The sequence below is a fragment of the Mastacembelus armatus genome, chromosome 4, assembly GCF_900324485.2.
Source record: "Mastacembelus armatus chromosome 4, fMasArm1.2, whole genome shotgun sequence".
Lineage (NCBI taxonomy): Eukaryota > Metazoa > Chordata > Actinopteri > Synbranchiformes > Mastacembelidae > Mastacembelus > Mastacembelus armatus.
In genome coordinates this window covers 771,098-788,146 of record NC_046636.1, presented here as the reverse complement: position 1 = coordinate 788,146, position 17,049 = coordinate 771,098, and the positions used below count along the sequence as shown (strand labels likewise).

The 17,049-nt window shown below is 45.6% G+C and overlaps 1 protein-coding gene across 4 annotated transcripts in view; it reads right to left on the bottom strand.

Annotated features, from left to right (window-relative positions):
• Positions 1–17,049, bottom strand: part of nfia (nuclear factor I/A) — a 109,530-nt gene that overhangs the window by 7,970 nt on the left and 84,511 nt on the right. For 2 of the 4 annotated variants that reach the window (XM_026323045.2, XM_026323043.2), the window contains exons 6-10: positions 13,997–14,124; positions 10,337–10,495; positions 6,779–6,957; positions 3,151–3,316; positions 2,287–2,375 (exon numbers count right to left, since the gene is read on the bottom strand). In XM_026323045.2, coding sequence (XP_026178830.1) covers positions 2,287–2,375; positions 3,151–3,316; positions 6,779–6,957; positions 10,337–10,495; positions 13,997–14,124 — 721 coding nt within the window. The remainder of the gene's footprint in view (positions 1–2,286; positions 2,376–3,150; positions 3,317–6,778; positions 6,958–10,336; positions 10,496–13,996; positions 14,125–17,049) is intronic. The other 2 variants (XM_026323044.2, XM_026323047.2) reach the window with 2 other exon arrangements.

The following is a 17,049-nucleotide window of genomic DNA, read 5'->3' as shown; positions in this document are numbered from 1 at the left end:
AACCAGGTCTTAACCCTCAAACAGGCTTTTGAAGGAATGAGGACCAAACAACATGTTCTCACTTCCATGGTTGAATTTGAGCCGGTCCTCTCAAGGATAGCCATACAAGAACACACACAGGGGAAGCTCCTCAGATGAAATCCAAACTCACACACACACACACACACACACACACACACTTATTGATCAGGTCATGGCTGCTGTGTAGTAGTGAGTGTGTGTGTGTGTGTGTGTTGGCACGATGAGGTGCCAACTCCCTCCTTCCTTCTTTGTCTCTATGGGCAACCGCCACTGTCACCCACAGCAACCACCACACTGACCCCTGTGGGCACAATGCCCACTCTCACACAATGCCAGCACCATCTGCCCCCGATCCCCAAATACTATGCACACTCCTATCTTTGTGAGGACATCATGATGATATTAATCTCAAAGGAAGTAGCCTCTGATTCAGTGTGTGTGTCACTGAGTCCAGATCCCATCCAGAGACTGACGGCACCAATGAATGTGGTGAAACCAGAACCTGGTTCATCTTATGGGTCTGAGCCGTAGACCTCCATTGTTGTCCACAAACTATTAAAAACCCAGCAGGGAGCCACACCGCTGACCTGGCTCACATGGTTCTTCCTCACCAACAATGGGAGGCCCCTCTTTATCCAAAAACCAGCTCCAGACGCTGCTGTGAGCTGAGAGAAGCTGCAGTGGAAACAGAGACCAGTGGACTCTTTGTTCCTTCAGAGACTGTGAACAGTGACGGTCATTCTCAGCGTCTGGAGCTGGTTCTTGGAAAAAAGATGGTCTGGGAATAACAAACAAATAAAACTTGGAAAACCACCGGCCCTGTCCTTTAGCCATGACAACCTCAAACCTAACCCTTCTTAATTTCAGTGACGCATCTGAAAGTGGAAACCTGAGGCCAAAATGGCTCAACTTTCTAAAAATGCCCTCACTGCCAAAGTAAACTGGTCCAAACACACACAGACACACACACAGATGCAGCTATAACACAGCAACATAACAGATTATATTGTTGAAATAGTAAATGAATGAGTTTATTTAATATGAGTTCTGGACCTGGACCTGAGCTCAACACTGTATCTGACCTTGTGTCACTGCAGCCTGAAGGAAACGTGCACCGTTAAAGCTTTGTGTTCTGCAGGAACCAGATTTCTCTGACATCTCTGGTGTGACAACAGGCGACTACTGAAGCCTGTGATGATATTCAGACCAACCCGGTCCTCACAGTGATAGACATGAAGCACACAAACACAAAGTGCACAGACTGTCCTGTGGGTCACCATAGTGAGGGGAGGAGGGGTGTTTACGTCTTTAACAGACGCCTAATGCCGACCGCCCAGGGTGACTTTTGTTCCTGTGTGTGTGTGTGTGTGTGTGTTTCACTGTTTAGAGCACTAGGACTCCAACTGTCAGTCTGCTGCTGTTCACAATGTGGCACATTAACCGGCACATACACAGATGAAGGTGCAAATAGAAAATGATGATTTTTGTATTAAAACTAACATTTTCAGTCAGTTAACTGACTAATCGCTGCAGCCCTGGGTTCCTAAAAAGCTCAAACAGAAGAGCACTAAAGCTGTTTGGAGGCAGTTTAGTAAAAGCTGCATGTTACTTCCCCTCAGTCTGTCACTGACCTGAAGTTTCTGCAGAACCAGAGGAAACTCCTCATTAGACGACAACCGAGAGAGGACAGCACCGTCCCACAGAGACAGGAGAAATAGCAGCAGCCGCTTTCTGGCAGCAGTGACAAACACCTGGCTCGTGTCTTCAGGAGCGTGTGTGTGTGTGTGTGTGTGTGTGTGTGTGTGTGTGTGTTGGCCTGTGACACGGTCAATAAATCGACACCCTTGTTCACTGCGGCCACCACACACACACCAAAGCACTTCAACATGTCTGCATTGTCAACAGAGAACTCCCACCTCACTCTGTGTGTGTGTGTGTGTGTGTGTGTGTGTGTGTGTGTGTGTGTGTGTGTGTGTGTCAAGGCTGCCCAGTCACTATACTCTTCATAAATCAGATGACAAACACACACACACACACACACACAGACACACGCACACACAGCTTCAGGAACCAGGACAGGATGGGAGGGGCATAGAGCAGGAAGGAGGGGCTTATGGTGGGAGTTTGTTTGGGGTCTTCAGGTCCTCTAGAGGCTGAGGAGACCTGAGCTAGAGGACTCTGAAGGATCTGAATTCTTCTTCTGCACAGTCACTGTCACATCTTACCAGACCTGAGCAGCAGCTGCAGGACGTCGCTCTGACTCACCTGTGGTTGCTGAGGGATGTTAAAGCCAGGGTCTCTGGGTCCGACGCTGACGAACCTCTGGGCTGGAGATGTAGTGGGGGTGGAGTAGGCTGCGCAACACACACACACACACACACACACACAGAAAGAAAACATGATCAGGAAACAGAGGAAAACAAAATAGATGGTGTGTGTAAAAAAAAAAAACTAATCAAAAATCGATGACATCTTTTCAGTGTTTCCTCTTTATTGCACATGTTTGATTTTCCTCAGACACTGGGTTTAAAAGTTCTGTTAGTGCAGGTTTCACAGCAGGCGCTGGCTCAGAGAGACTGGTCAAACTGATCTGTGCTCTCTAACTAATTTATGGGCAGGGGTTAGAAACTGGGCAGCACAGATTACATAATTTGTGCTCTTACTAACAGTTTGTGCTCTTGATTAATACAAGTTGACATACCTCCTCCCCTCCTATAGGGGGCAGCAAACGCTCTGGAGCAGAGTGAATTTGAAACCTACGTGGATGAAGTGCTACAGAACCATGGAGCTGTGTTTTTATTCAGCCTTGACAGATTATTCATGTTTGGAAGGAGTTGGAGGAATTATTAAGAAGTAGGTCAGAGTGATGACAAAGATCCTTCTCTGGCAGAAATGAAGCAGTCAATAAATATTTATGTTGAGGTGCTGTAGGATTAAATATTCTGGCACAGGATGTGTCTGTTTTTGCCAAATGACAGAAATCGTCACTAAACCCTGAAGTGAAATATAATCCAAACACAATACGTTCACTCCTCACAGATTATGAATCATTTCTTTAGATTTGGAAGTAAAGATTAATAATTAAGCTAGTGTGTGTGTGTGTGTGTGTGTGTGTGTGTGTGCACTCACTGGGTGAGGTGGGTGAGTTGCCTCCCCCCTCAGTGGAGGAGGTGGAGGGCGGCTTGGCGTCGACGGGCAGCGGGACGGGACGAGCCATCGGGGGAGGCGGTGGGGGAGGCAGCATGGGCGTGGGCAGGAAGGGGTTGTGGACCTTTCCCTGGGAGCTACCATTAGGCTGGGGAGGGGGGGGGGCACGGTTAAAGAGCATTAAAGACAAATATAAAACATTATTTTACAGAAAAAACTTCAACAGGTGGGTCACATGGCGAACCTGTAACAGCTCTGCCCTCCTCTGAGTGAGTGTGAGTGTGTGTCAGCAGTTTTCCCCCCTGGTCATAAAGAATTCTGCTGCTGCTCGCATTTTATCTGCTAATCTATAAGAATAATGGCCCAGTACCTCGCTTCACCTCCCTGTGTCTGCTGCACCTCTGCCTGCACACGGGCCCCTACACACTCTACACACTCTACACACCGCGCAGTACACCTGTGTATTTAATACTACACCTCTGTACGCGCCGCGCAGTACACCTGCGTATTTAATGCTACACCACTGTACGCACCGCGCAGTACACCTGTGTATTTAATACTACACCACTGTACACACCGCGCAGTACACCTGTGTATTTAATACTACACCACTGTACGCACTGCGCAGTACACCTGTGTATTTAATACTACACCACTGTACACACCGCGCAGTACACCTGTGTATTTAATACTACACCACTGTACACACCGCGCAGTACACCTGCGTATTTAATACTACACCTCTGTACACATCATGCAGTACACCTGCGTATTTAATACTACACCTCTGTATACATCATGCAGTACACCTGCGTATTTAATACTACACCACTGCACGCGCCGCGCAGTACACCTGCGTATTTAATACTACACCTCTGTATACATCATGCAGTACACCTGCGTATTTAATACTACACCTCTGTACACATCATGCAGTACACCTGCGTATTTAATACTACACCTCTGTACGCGCCGCGCAGTACACCTGTGTATTTAATACTACACCTCTGTACGCGCCGCGCAGTACACCTGTGTATTTAATACTACACCACTGTACGCGCCGCGCAGTACACCTGTGTATTTAATACTACACCACTGTACGCGCCGCGCAGTACACCTGTGTATTTAATACTACACCACTGTACGCACCGCGCAGTACACCTGCGTATTTAATACTACACCTCTGTACACATCATGCAGTACACCTGCGTATTTAATACTACACCTCTGTATACATCATGCAGTACACCTGCGTATTTAATACTACACCTCTGTACACATCATGCAGTACACCTGCGTATTAAATACTACACCTCTGTACACATCATGCAGTACACCTGCGTATTTAATACTACACCTCTGTACACATCCTGCAGTACACCTGCGTATTTAATACTACACCTCTGTATGCACCGTGCAGTACACCTGTGTATTTAATACTACACGTCTGTACACCTCATGCAGTACACCTGTGTATTTAATACTACACCTCTGTATGCACCGTGCAGTACACCTGTGTATTTAATACTACACCTCTGTACACATCATGCAGTACACCTGTGTATTTAATACTACACCTCTGTACACATCATGCAGTACACCTGTGTATTTAATACTACACCTCTGTATGCACCGTGCAGTACACCTGTGTATTTAATACTACACCTCTGTACACATCATGCAGTACACCTGTGTATTTAATACTACACCTCTGTACACATCATGCAGTACACCTGTGTATTTAATACTACACCTCTGTACACATCATGCAGTACACCTGTGTATTTAATACTACACCTCTGTACACATCACGCAGTACACCTGTGTATATTTGTATATTTGCTGTGCATGTTCATTTATTTGCAGAAGATGTTGGTTTATATCCAGCATGTGTTCGTCTCTATACAGTGTGTGTTTACATGTTTGGTGTTTGGTCATGAGCAGCTTCACAAGAACATCAGTGTGTGGTCTGAATACATGTTCTATTCAAAGACCTTTATTGTGGATTAGGGAACCGGAACCGGTGGATACAAAAAGGTTTTGGAGCTTTTTAAAGTTCCTCTGATCAGGCCTGTATTTAAACCAGATCATCTACGACAGACGTTTTCACAGAAACATGTCGGAATCTACTCAAACTATGGACAACATTCCTGACTGAGCCAGAATGTCGATCGATCAGGTGATTGATTAGGTGTCCTCACCTGAAACTGTACCTCTAACTACAACCGGTTTATTCTGCTAAGGCTGCCAGTGGGAATACTGACGTGACCAACAGCTGGTAGTGATGAAATGTTTGTTCCATGTAGACCTGTCTAACTAAATAAAGCCTGGACTTCAGTGTCGGCCCACTTGTCAGCTTTCTTCTATGTTTTCTAACGTTGTTGTTTCATGGCTAACACGTTTCTTGTGTTGGCTCGGTGTGCCACTGTCTCATTCAACTATCTCAGGCTGACGTCAACACAAACGGAGCAGGTGAACCGGTTTGTGACGTCTGGACCTGAGTCCACGTGTGGCTGTGACTCTGTCTGTATGCTGCAGCTTCTTATTATTCCTGTTGTGCACAGAAAGGCCAAAGAACATTAAGATGTGTCCAGTTCAAGGTGTTTTAATGAGGAAAATAAATCCTGGATCCTGTTTTATAACCAGGAAATGTTTGATGTGTGAAATTTGCACAGTCGTCTATTCAGGGAAACAACAGTGTTTCTCAAAACAAAGGTTCCAACTTCTGAGCGTCAACGTTGGTGTTTATCTGATGTCAATGATTCATTATGAACTGAAACTAAAGGGCGCACAACCAACCAGAACAGAACACAATAGAACAGCCTTGTTGTCATTGCACTGACATTTTGTCGTCTCTCATTAGAACAAAAACTGCACATCGCTCAGTCTCTTCAGGTCGACTGATCTCTGGTCTGTTCTCACTGCTCATGACTTCACTTCAGTGTGTGAATCGAATCAGGTCGTCAGGTCTGCTGTTAAAGGCGACGCATCCAAGGGAAAGTTGCTGAACAGTTTGGTGTCGACTTTTCTTCAGTGTGCGACTGTGTGTGGTGGATTGTTTGCATGAACCAGGACTTGTTGTGCTTCTACACTTAACCCTGCAGTTTTCACTACATCTGCAACCAAAAGAGTGTGTGTCTGTGTGTGTGGTTTGGTGGTGAAGGGTGTATTGATTCAGTGTCTAGACGCAGATATATCAACTGTCTCACTGCAGACAAGAGGCCACACACACACACACACACACACACACACACACACTGCAGTGTTTTCTGCTCCTGCAAACTGATCCCACCTTTGTACACTGGGCTCAGATGTGTGTCTATGTAGTTGTGTGTGTGTCTGTGGACTTCTGTGTTTTGGATTTTCTGTATGTGTCTTTTTTGTAAAAACACAAAGCATTTATTTCCACGAATTTGTGTATTTTGAGTCTTTATGCATTTACTACAGTTTTTGATTATTTCCATGTGTTTTGTATATTTTTTTGTGTTGTGTTATTTTTTATTGTATATATTTGTATATTTCTGTATTATTGAATATTGTCATTTCTGCTGTTATCGTGTATTTGTGTGTGTGCATGTGCTGTTGTGTATCTGTGTGCGTGCGCGCTTACGTTGAGTAGGCCCACCTGTCCGGCCTGCTGGGCGGAGTCAGGACAGACCAGCTGGACGAACTCCTTGAGCGTCTCCTGGGGGTGGTACCTGATGGCTGGATGGGAGAAGTAGGAGCCGGGCTGCTGCAGGATGGGGGAGGAGGAGAAGTGGAGGCTGGAGGGGGGGGCGTGGGGGCTCGCTGTGCGGAGGGGGGGTGGGGTGGGGTGGGGGGGGGGTGAGAAATAACAAAGAGTTATCAAGAGGAAAACGAGATGGGGGCGGGGAAAAGGTGGAGTATTTGAACTTGCTTAAAGGGGGCGTGGCTTAGCATGCAAATACAGGTGATGGAAACACACAGCAGAGCAGGTGAAATGACCCATAATGCACCTCTTCACACCAGCTGTCAATCACAACAAGAGTGTAAGGAAGGCAGAGTTGACGCTCTTCTCGTCTCCTCTGTCCTTTCCTCTCTTGTTTCCTTACCTCCTCTTCTCTCACATCTCTTCCTCTCCCCTCTCGTTTCCTCCTCTCCTCTCTATTTAAGGCTCTAATTGGTCTGATATTCTGTGATTGCTCATTAGTGGACGAGGCCTCGTTAAGGACGTGATGTATAGATCTCAGAGGAGAGAGCGAGAGGAGAAACAGAAAGGAAGCAGAGATGAAGGAGGCAGCGACAGAGAGACATTAGAAGTGATGGAGAGAGAGGATAGAAAGACATTTAAAAGAGAGAGAGATGGAGGGATGGATGGAGAGTTAAAGCTGCTGCACTAATTCACTTAAAGTCTGCTGTGATTTATCACTCTGACAATACACACTGACCCACTGTGTGTGTGTGTCTGTGCGTGTGTGTGTGTCTACACCCTGCGGCCAATGTATTTACAGTAATCATTGGATGGATGGCTTTCTCTGCCCTCTGTCTCACACACACAATATATATACATACTTATAACCACACACACACACACACACACACACACACACACACACTGGGAAACTGTGTGTGCACAGGAACAGGAATGATCTCACTCAGTGTGCAGGCACAACCACCTGCGTGTGAATTTGTGTGCATGTTGTTGTGTTGTGTGAATAAATTGAAGTTCAAACCCGCTGCTGTGAGGACGCCCGTGCACAGTGAGGATGTTTCTGAAGACATTTCTGCACCGTGAGAATCGGTGAAACCAACTCGCTGCTGCTCAGACGCTGATTCAGCTGTTTGACCTGTTGCTGCCGTTAAAAAGAAGCATCTTCCGTCTCTGTCGTCTGACGTTAGAGCTTCTTGGAGGAAGCAGGTTTATGGACTAAACTCACCTACAATCTCATTATAAGACAAGGAGACACAAACAATGCCCAGATTTCTGATCCTCGAAGCTTTGGTGCAGTGGACAGGGATGTAACAGGTCAAAAACAACCAGTGTACTTCTAAAACTGTGGAAATCTTCCTCCAGGTGTTTGGTTAAAAACACACCTGCATTAATCTTGTCTGACAGTGCAGCTTCTCCAACTCAAACCAATGAGGAGGATTTTAGTGGAAACGTGAACGTGGCTTCGGTTCCACAAACCTCGGCTGTAACCATGGTAACTGCACTCAACAAAAAGGGTGACAGCTGGAACCTCAAAACTGCTCAAAATGCTCAGAAGATTAAAAACGTGCCACTAACAGAAAGTGACCAAAATTTCGAATCATCCTGTTTTTGCTGAAGCAAATTTATATTTTTAAGACAAAACCTAAACAGCTGCCAAACTGAATCCTGTTTTGCTTTAGCATCACAACACTGTGTGTGGTGTCGAGGAAGCGGCGGCCTGCATGTCGAACACAGAAGAAAGAGCTGGGATTAGTTCCACTTTGCAAACTGCATCGCTTCACTGCCTCAGATGCCCTGCTCCGCCTCCTCCTCTGCCTCCTCCTCCTCCTTCCTTCCCTCCTCTGCCAACTCCTTGAAGAAGATATTTGCCATCAGGAGGCAGACTGATAAATGATCGAAAGAAGAAGAGGAATTAAACTTGCAGAGCTCCTTCATTCGCACCGAGGGGGAAGGAGGAAAAGGAGGATGGGAATATTTAAAGAGGGGAAGAGGAGGAGGGTAAAGGGAGAGGAAGATCTGGACAAAGGAGAAGAGGGAGTGAAGTAAAGGAGGTTAGAAGTTAGAAAGAGAAGGAGAGAAGATGTAGTTATCAACTAAAAGGGAGGAGAAGAGGTGGATGGAGGTGAAAACATTCAGCAGAATGAGGAAGAGGAAGAGGAACAAAGGAGCAGGGGGGTTAAAGAAAGAGATGCAGAAGGAGAAAAAACAGGATCAGAAGAAGCAGAGAGGAGCAGGCTGGAGGAGAACAGGTAGAGTGGCCTGAAGGAGGAAGAGAAACTGAGCCCTGGATCCAGGTCACATCACAGCCTCACTGAGCAGGATTAATGCAGACGTAAGAAACAGGAAGTTGTCAGACGAGTGGTCTGTAGGAGCTCAGATGCTCCCATCAGCCCACAAATCATCCCCAATCCTCTAATCTGCTCCAGCATGAGCAGGATTTCCTCCCACAGATGACTGGAAAATGTCCAGCAACAAATAACCTGCGACCAGTGAGAGCAGCAGCTGGATCACAAACTGACGCAACCACCAGGCTGCAACTACGGGTCTTCCCAGGGTCCACATCCAGGACAACACCTGGGATTTTAAAGGTTCTGTTACTGTGGTGTTGGAGAGCTGCAGGAAGCTTGTGCTGCCTACATTATACATTGTTCTCCTTTTCCCAGATCTCACAAACCTGCAGAAACCTTCTCACAGTGTAGAAACGTTCTCACGGTGTAGAAACGTTCTCACGGTGGACAAACGTTCTCACGGTGGACAAACGTTCTCACGGTGTAGAAACGTTCTCACGGTGGAGAAACGTTCTCACGGTGGGCAAACGTTCTCACGGTGTAGAAACGTTCTCACGGTGGAGAAACGTTCTCACGGTGGGCAAACGTTCTCACGGTGCAGAAACGTTCTCATGGTGGACAAACGTTCTCACGGTGTAGAAACGTTCTCACGGTGTAGAAACGTTCTCACGGTGCAGAAACGTTCTCATGGTGTAGAAACATTCTCACGGTGGACAAACGTTCTCACGGTGCAGAAACGTTCTCACGGTGCAGAAATGTTCTCACAGTGTAGAAACGTTCTCATGGTGCAGAAACATCTTCACGGTGAAGAAACAGTGTCACAGTAATGGTTCTGAACGTAGAAACGTAGAAAAACACTCACACTGACAGGCAGGAAGTGTGTTTCACTGTTTATCCAGGACAAAAAAAAAAACAGCATAAGGAGGAAAATGGGTTGGGAGTGGGTGAGGCATGAGGATAGGGGTGTGAGGGTGAGGAGGATGTACTTATAACAACACACACACACATTTACACACACAGACACACACTCAACCCTGCCTGAAGCTTACAGGTGTGTGTCTCAGGTACGTCCTCCTGACCTGCTCTCCTGCGCCTCCTCCTGACAAAACCCACAGCTACTTACGGGGGAGGGAGGGGTGAAGAGGTGTGTGTGTGAGGGGGAGGTTAGAGAGGGGGTGTTGTTGGGTTGACTGGTGGCGGACCTCACCTCGAGGCCCGGTAATGACGGGCCGGTGATGGTGTGTGAAAGCCGTTCGGGGGGAAGAGGAGGAAGAGGAGGAGGTGGAGGCGCTGCTCGGCGAAGCCACGGCGCCGCAGAAACCAGACTTCTCTGACTTCTTTAGAGCGCCGGCGGGCGACGGCATCCCTGCCAAGAACCATGATGATGAGGATGAGGAGCGGGTCATGGCAGCGAATCTGTTTGCTTTTTACATTTTTATGCACCTCCACAGTGGGAGGGGGGAGGGGGGGGGGACAACAGGGCCGCAGGAAGTGTGGTTTCAACTTCATCCTAAAACTGCCTGGATATTCTTTTCAAATAAAAATACAATAAATAATAAATGCAAGAATATTATTTTTTAAAAAAAGAATTACCTTTTCAAACTTTGTAATAAAAATATAAAACAAGAAATCTAAAACTAAAATAAGCTATTTTTAAAACTACATTTATAAATGACGACATTTTAAAAAATGTATATTATATAAAAAATATGTGGTGTCTTTATTAGATTTGTAAAATTATTTAAACATAATATAAAATGAAATTAAATAAACTGTAGAAAAATATTCTCAAAGCAAAGATACATAATTTTTTAAATAATAAAATTGAACAGTTGGATGGATCAAACAGTTTTAGAAAACCTCTCCAACAAAAAACAAAAAAACTTTGGAAACAGTCTTGTTTTAACAGCTTTAACCAGATAACACGTCTGTCAACTTTTGGCCGTGGTATTAAAAACTATCCAACCACTGGGGGTCCGAGCCGAAGCTTCAGGGATGAACCTGGTGATGGACGGAGGAGAGGAGGCTGTGTGTCTGTGTGAGACTGATGAACAGCTGAAGAGGTTTTGTCAGGTGGGATCGAGGCAGAGTCTGCTCAGCACTTTCTCCTTTCTCACCCCCCATGTACACATCTGTCTGTCTGACTGACTGACTGTCTGACTGACTGACTGTCTGTCTGACTGTCTGTCTGTCTGTCTGTCTGTCTGACTGACTGTCTGTCTGACTGACTGTCTGTGTGTCTTCCTATGCCTATTCCTAAGATATCAGCTCCAAACACACACATACGCGCACATTTATATATACATACATATACATATACACACACACACATATATATATATATATATGTAGATATATGTATATACCTTTGGATGAGGAGCAGGTGTGTGTGTGTGTGTGTGTGTGTGTGTGTGTGTGTGTGTGTAGAGCTAATAAACATAGACCTTCATACACTCGGGTTCATGCACAGTTTCAGTCCATTTTTTTTCCTCGCAGACATCAAACATTAACTACACAGCCACGATGATGTCATCAACATGCTGCCAGATGGGTGGGGTCATGGTGAGGTGGGACAGGTGAGGGCAGGTGGGCGATGGATGTGACACCCGCGGGTGCATCATGACTAAAACACAGACAGCAAACAAGGAGAAGGAGAGGGAGCAGGAGAGGAGAATCAAAAGGAGCAGAAGAGATGAGGAGAAAGGAGATAAAGGGAGTAGAAATACAAGGAGCGGAGGAAACGAGAAGAGAGGAGTAAAGGATGGAAGGAAAAAGACAAGGAGACAATAAAAAAAGGAGAGAGGGAAGGAAACAAGGTAGGAGGAAGGAAAGGAGGTGAGAGGAGAGGAGAAGAGGCGTGAGGGGATGGATGGACAGAAGAAGAAAGGGGAAGAAGAGGAGGAGCTCGGCAGGAAGTAAAAAAAAAAACATCCACCAGACTGAACCAGACACGTCACGACACCAAACCACAAACCACCCAGGTATCATGGACCATCAGAAGGAGGTGGAGGAGGAGGAGGTGGAGGAGGTGACGGCTTCACAGACACGGAGACAGGAAATAAAAAGGCGTGTTCACATTCTTTACCTTGTCGGGAGATGAACGAGCTAGCTAGCGAGCCACGTAGCTTATATCCGGCTTTCCAACGCGAGACGGAGGAAAGAAACGAAAAGAGGAAAGAAAGAAAAGCAGCATGAATACACTGAGTGACAGGGAGACATGGAGGCAACAGCTCGCAATTAAAGTACTTATGGGTGGAGGAGGTGGGGGGGGTCCTGTTTACATCTCCTGCTAATGTTAGCCTGTTAGCTGCTAATGCTGGCACCTAATTGAGTTTTTGTTTGCATGGAAAGTTTCATCGATACAAACATAAGAGACACAGGCGGAGGAAGTACTCAGATCCTTCACAATAAAAGTACGACTACAACCCCAATTCCAAAAAAGTTGGGACGCTGTGTAAAATCGACATAAAAACAATGACTTGTAATCTCATAAACTCATATTTTATTCAAATTGGAAAATATAAAACATACCAAATGTTTAAACTGGGAAAATGAACCATTTTAAGAATAAAATAAGGCAATTTTGAAATAGATGGCAGCAACATGTCTCAACAGAGTTTCCCACTGTAGCAACTGAGAAACAGCATCTCAACCTATTCGGAACTGGGGTCGTCCACACTGTAGTACTGTATGTTTCTGTTATTTCACCAAAAAGTGATCTATGGCAGCCATTTTACATGAAGAACAAACTGGATGTGTAGTTATGGAGTATAAGCCCATTGCAAAGATTATTTTATAGACACACCACTGTCACTCTCATAGAGCTTTGGTCTGAACATGCTGATTTTCAATGTGACCAAGTCTCTTGTATCATAAAAACATTTGGGACATAAAACAAACAGCTGGAAGACAGTTGTGAAACTCAGACCTCCTGCCTTCACATGCGTCAGGAGGCTTCCCTGCACCAACATGGCGGCTGCACTGACGCACGGAGGAATCTACATGTTTTTCCGTGTGGGAGAGCAGAACTGAGCCGAACCAGCAAACAGGTAACGGCTGCACCTGAAGTGACAACCAGTGAGCCTGAGAAACCAGAGCCGGTCTGCTACACAGGGAGGTGGATTCACACACACAGATTCAGTGTAACGTTCACATCATCATCATCATCATCATCATCATCACCCTCTCTCAACTCAACAGAAGCCTTTAAAAACACAAGTCTTTGAGATGCTGCAGTGAAGAAAGTGTCACGTGACTCTGTGGTTGTACTGGTGAAAAGCTGCATGTGGACGTGAACGTTACACTGAATCGGTCAGGACAACAGGTGAACAATAAACAGGGAGGAAATGCTGCTCTGCACTTACGCAGCAACACGAAGGTAAAAAGAAGAAGAGCCTGGTCTTTGCTGCGCTCCAGGAAAATTAATTGGCCCCAGTCACTAATTAAGACTTAACTACATGAGTTTATCTTCCAGCCAATCACAGAGAAGCATTTTTTTGTGGTACAGACACTAACTTTACTACTCACAGTACGCCACAGACACACACACACACACACACACAAGACACCTACCCTTTGTTTATCTGCCTCCTCTGTTATAGCTCCATACACATTTACACACACACACACACACACACACTCTCTCACTCCCTCAGTGTCACAAACAAACTGTGTTTACATTGTTAACCCCCCCCCCTTAAGCATCACTGCACACGTTAGATGAAAGCATCACTATGGTGCAGCCGGGAACAGTTGCCATGTGTATGAAGTGTGTGTGTATGGAGGTGGAGGTGGTGGTTATTAGACTGGGGTTATTAGAGGAGGGTTGGTTGGGTTGTAGGGGTGTGGTTGCCATGGCAAAGGGTACCTGGCTCCACATCGTGCCAGCTGCTGGCCTGGCTGCCGCTGCCCGGAGATCGGCCCTGGCCGGGGTAGTAGGACTCCTCCCCGGGACTGTCGACGTCCTCCTCCATGCACTTTATCCTCTTGGCAGAGCTGGACACACACAGGAGAGACAGGAGGTGACATCTCACCACGGTTTGTCCTGCATCAACTACACACAGCGTCTTTTACAGTGACAACAAAACAACATCTGGAAAGCAAAGGTGAAGTGCACTGACCCTTTACTTCAGTCCTAAATCCAAAAAGTTACCAAAGTAAAAGTCCAAAAGTATCAGCATCCAAATGTACCTGAAGTAGCCAAAGTCAAATTCATCCTGTAAAACAGCACATTATCATATCTGATTTGACTTTTTCTGTCTTTACTGCACTGCAGGAAACCTGAGCTCTTCTGCTTAACAAAGCATCATGTTGTTGGACTCTGTGCTGGGGGCTGGTACTGAAACAGCAGGAAGCTGGTGGAGAGAGACTGAAAGCTCCACAACGTGTTTCCAGAGAAGCCAATTAGCTTAAAGTTAAATCAGCCTTTATTTCTTCTTCAGCGTGTAACTGGAATGAATCAGCAAATAAAACTACACTTTTCCTCTCCACTGTATCTTTACAAAAGGTTCCCTGAACCATGGTAAAGCTCCCAACAGGTGTCTGAGTTCCTGGAAAACAGATCTTTGTTCCTCTGCACACATTCCCAAACAGTTTAACGCAGCATCAGGCCAAATCTGGTTTTACAAACAGGAAGCCTTCAGTAAAGTCACAGACATTTTGTGTTTTGTCTTTTTGTTATTTTGCATAGCCTCTTGCTTCCAGCACAGTTGTAGCTGAGAGAAATAAAGTCAATAACAGCTGATGGAACGAATGGTTTACATCCCTCCTTTAATCAATAAATCATACAGACGTCCGACTTTCGTGTGAGCTTCCTGTTCTCGAACTGTAGCCTGGAGGTCTGAAGGTGTTTAAACCCAGAGAGCAGCAGCTCTGCGACTCTTCATCATTACACATGACGGAAAACAGCATTTTAATAAAGTCTGGCCTTAAAAAAACAGTGAACAGGTCCTTTAATGAGACCTGCTGCACGCTTCACTTACCTTCACTGTCGTTTCAGGCGTTTGTGTGTCATGTAACACTGAGTGGAGCTACAGGGCCGCTCATTAACTCACACATTAGCCCTGATGTGCCACAGGCCTCTCACTCACCACGGCTGTTTAACAGGAGCGTGAAGTGTTTAACTGTGTGTGTGTCCACGTCTCTGCGGTTGTGTGGACAAATGTGTGTTTTTGAACCATCACTGTGAGGACATCTTGCCCGGTTCTGTCAGACAATTAAAATGCCCCCCCCCCCCCCCCCCCCCCCAATCAAATGACCACAAATGTAGACCTTCTGAAAAACCTCCTGTAAACCTTCTGAAAACCACTGTAGACCTGCTGAAAACCACTGTATACGTTCTAAAAACCACTGTAGACCTGCTGAAAACCACTATATACGTTCTAAAAACCACTGTAGACCTTCTGAAAACCACTATAGCCTGTAGACCTTCTGAAAACCACTATAGCCTTCTGAAAACCATTGTATACCTTCTGAAAACCACTGCATACCTTCTGAAAACCACTGTATACCTTCAGAAAACCACTATAGGCCTTCTGAAAACCTCTGTAGACCTGAAAACCACTGTATACCTTCTGAAAACCACTGTATACGTTCTAAAAACCACTGTAGACCTTCTGAAAACCACTGTAGACCTTCTGAAAACCACTATAGCCTTCTGAAAACCACTGCATACCTTCTGAAAACCACTGTATACCTTCAGAAAACCACTATAGGCCTTCTGAAAACCTCTGTAGACCTGAAAACCACTGTATACCTTCTGAAAACCACTGTATACGTTCTAAAAACCACTGTAGACCTTCTGAAAACCACTGTAGACCTTCTGAAAACCACTATAGCCTTCTGAAAACCACTGCATACCTTCTGAAAACCACTGTATACCTTCAGAAAACCACTATAGGCCTTCTGAAAACCACTGTAGACCTGAAAACCACTCGAGACCTTCTGAAAAACAATGTAGACCTTCTGAAGACCTACCTGGCTGGACTGTTGTCATGTTATTCCCTAGCCTGTTTGCGCCTAATCACCTACTGGAACCTACTGGTAGGTTCAGTAGGTCGTTTTTATCCCACAGATCTTGACTGTCGTCTTTACGTAAGTTACGTTCTTCTTAAGTTTAAGCACAACTACTCGATTATATTTAGGCATTAAAACATGTTGGTTAGGGTCAGGCAATAAAACGAACTAAAACGTACATTTATGTCAGTTGCTAATGCTAATGCTAATGGCCATTGACTCTCATTGACTCCAGTAGGTGTAGTAGGCTCCCACTGACCTATATAAATAGGACTGACATACACTGATAGCATTCAATTACAAGACAACAGTCAAATCTGCTGGAAAACCACGGTAGACCTAATAAATCCACTGTAGACCTGAAAACCACTGCATCCCTCTAACCCTGTCTGTCAGACCACTGTCTCTCCTACTCCCTGCTCTGTTTTCACCCCGGTCCCTTCTGTTGGACCTGGTCCTGCAGAGGGAGTCTCCTCTGTTGTGCTTCCCCTGGTTTCTCACAGTGATTTAAAGTTTTTTTGGGGTGTGTGTGTGTGTGTGTGTGTGAGAGAGAGACACCTGCCTGTGCAGTGAAATGTTTTTGTATGAATGAAGAGTCTTTGACATTAGTAAAGACTTAAACATTTCCATATGGATATGCTTCCTGCCTCAGCACTGTGTGTGTATTATGTGTGTGTGTGTGTGTCTGTGTGTGTGTGCGTGTGTCTGTGTGTGTGTGTGTGTGTGTGTGTGTGTGTGTGTGTGTGTGCGTGTGTCTGTGTGTGTGTGTGTGTGCAAGGTCTCTGAAGAGGTGTTTGGAGTCAGAGAGGAGTGTAAAAAGACAGAGGACACACACACAGACACACACACACACAGTCAGCTAATCTGAGTCAGTGGTTCAGTGTGTGTGTGTGTGTTAGTCTGTGT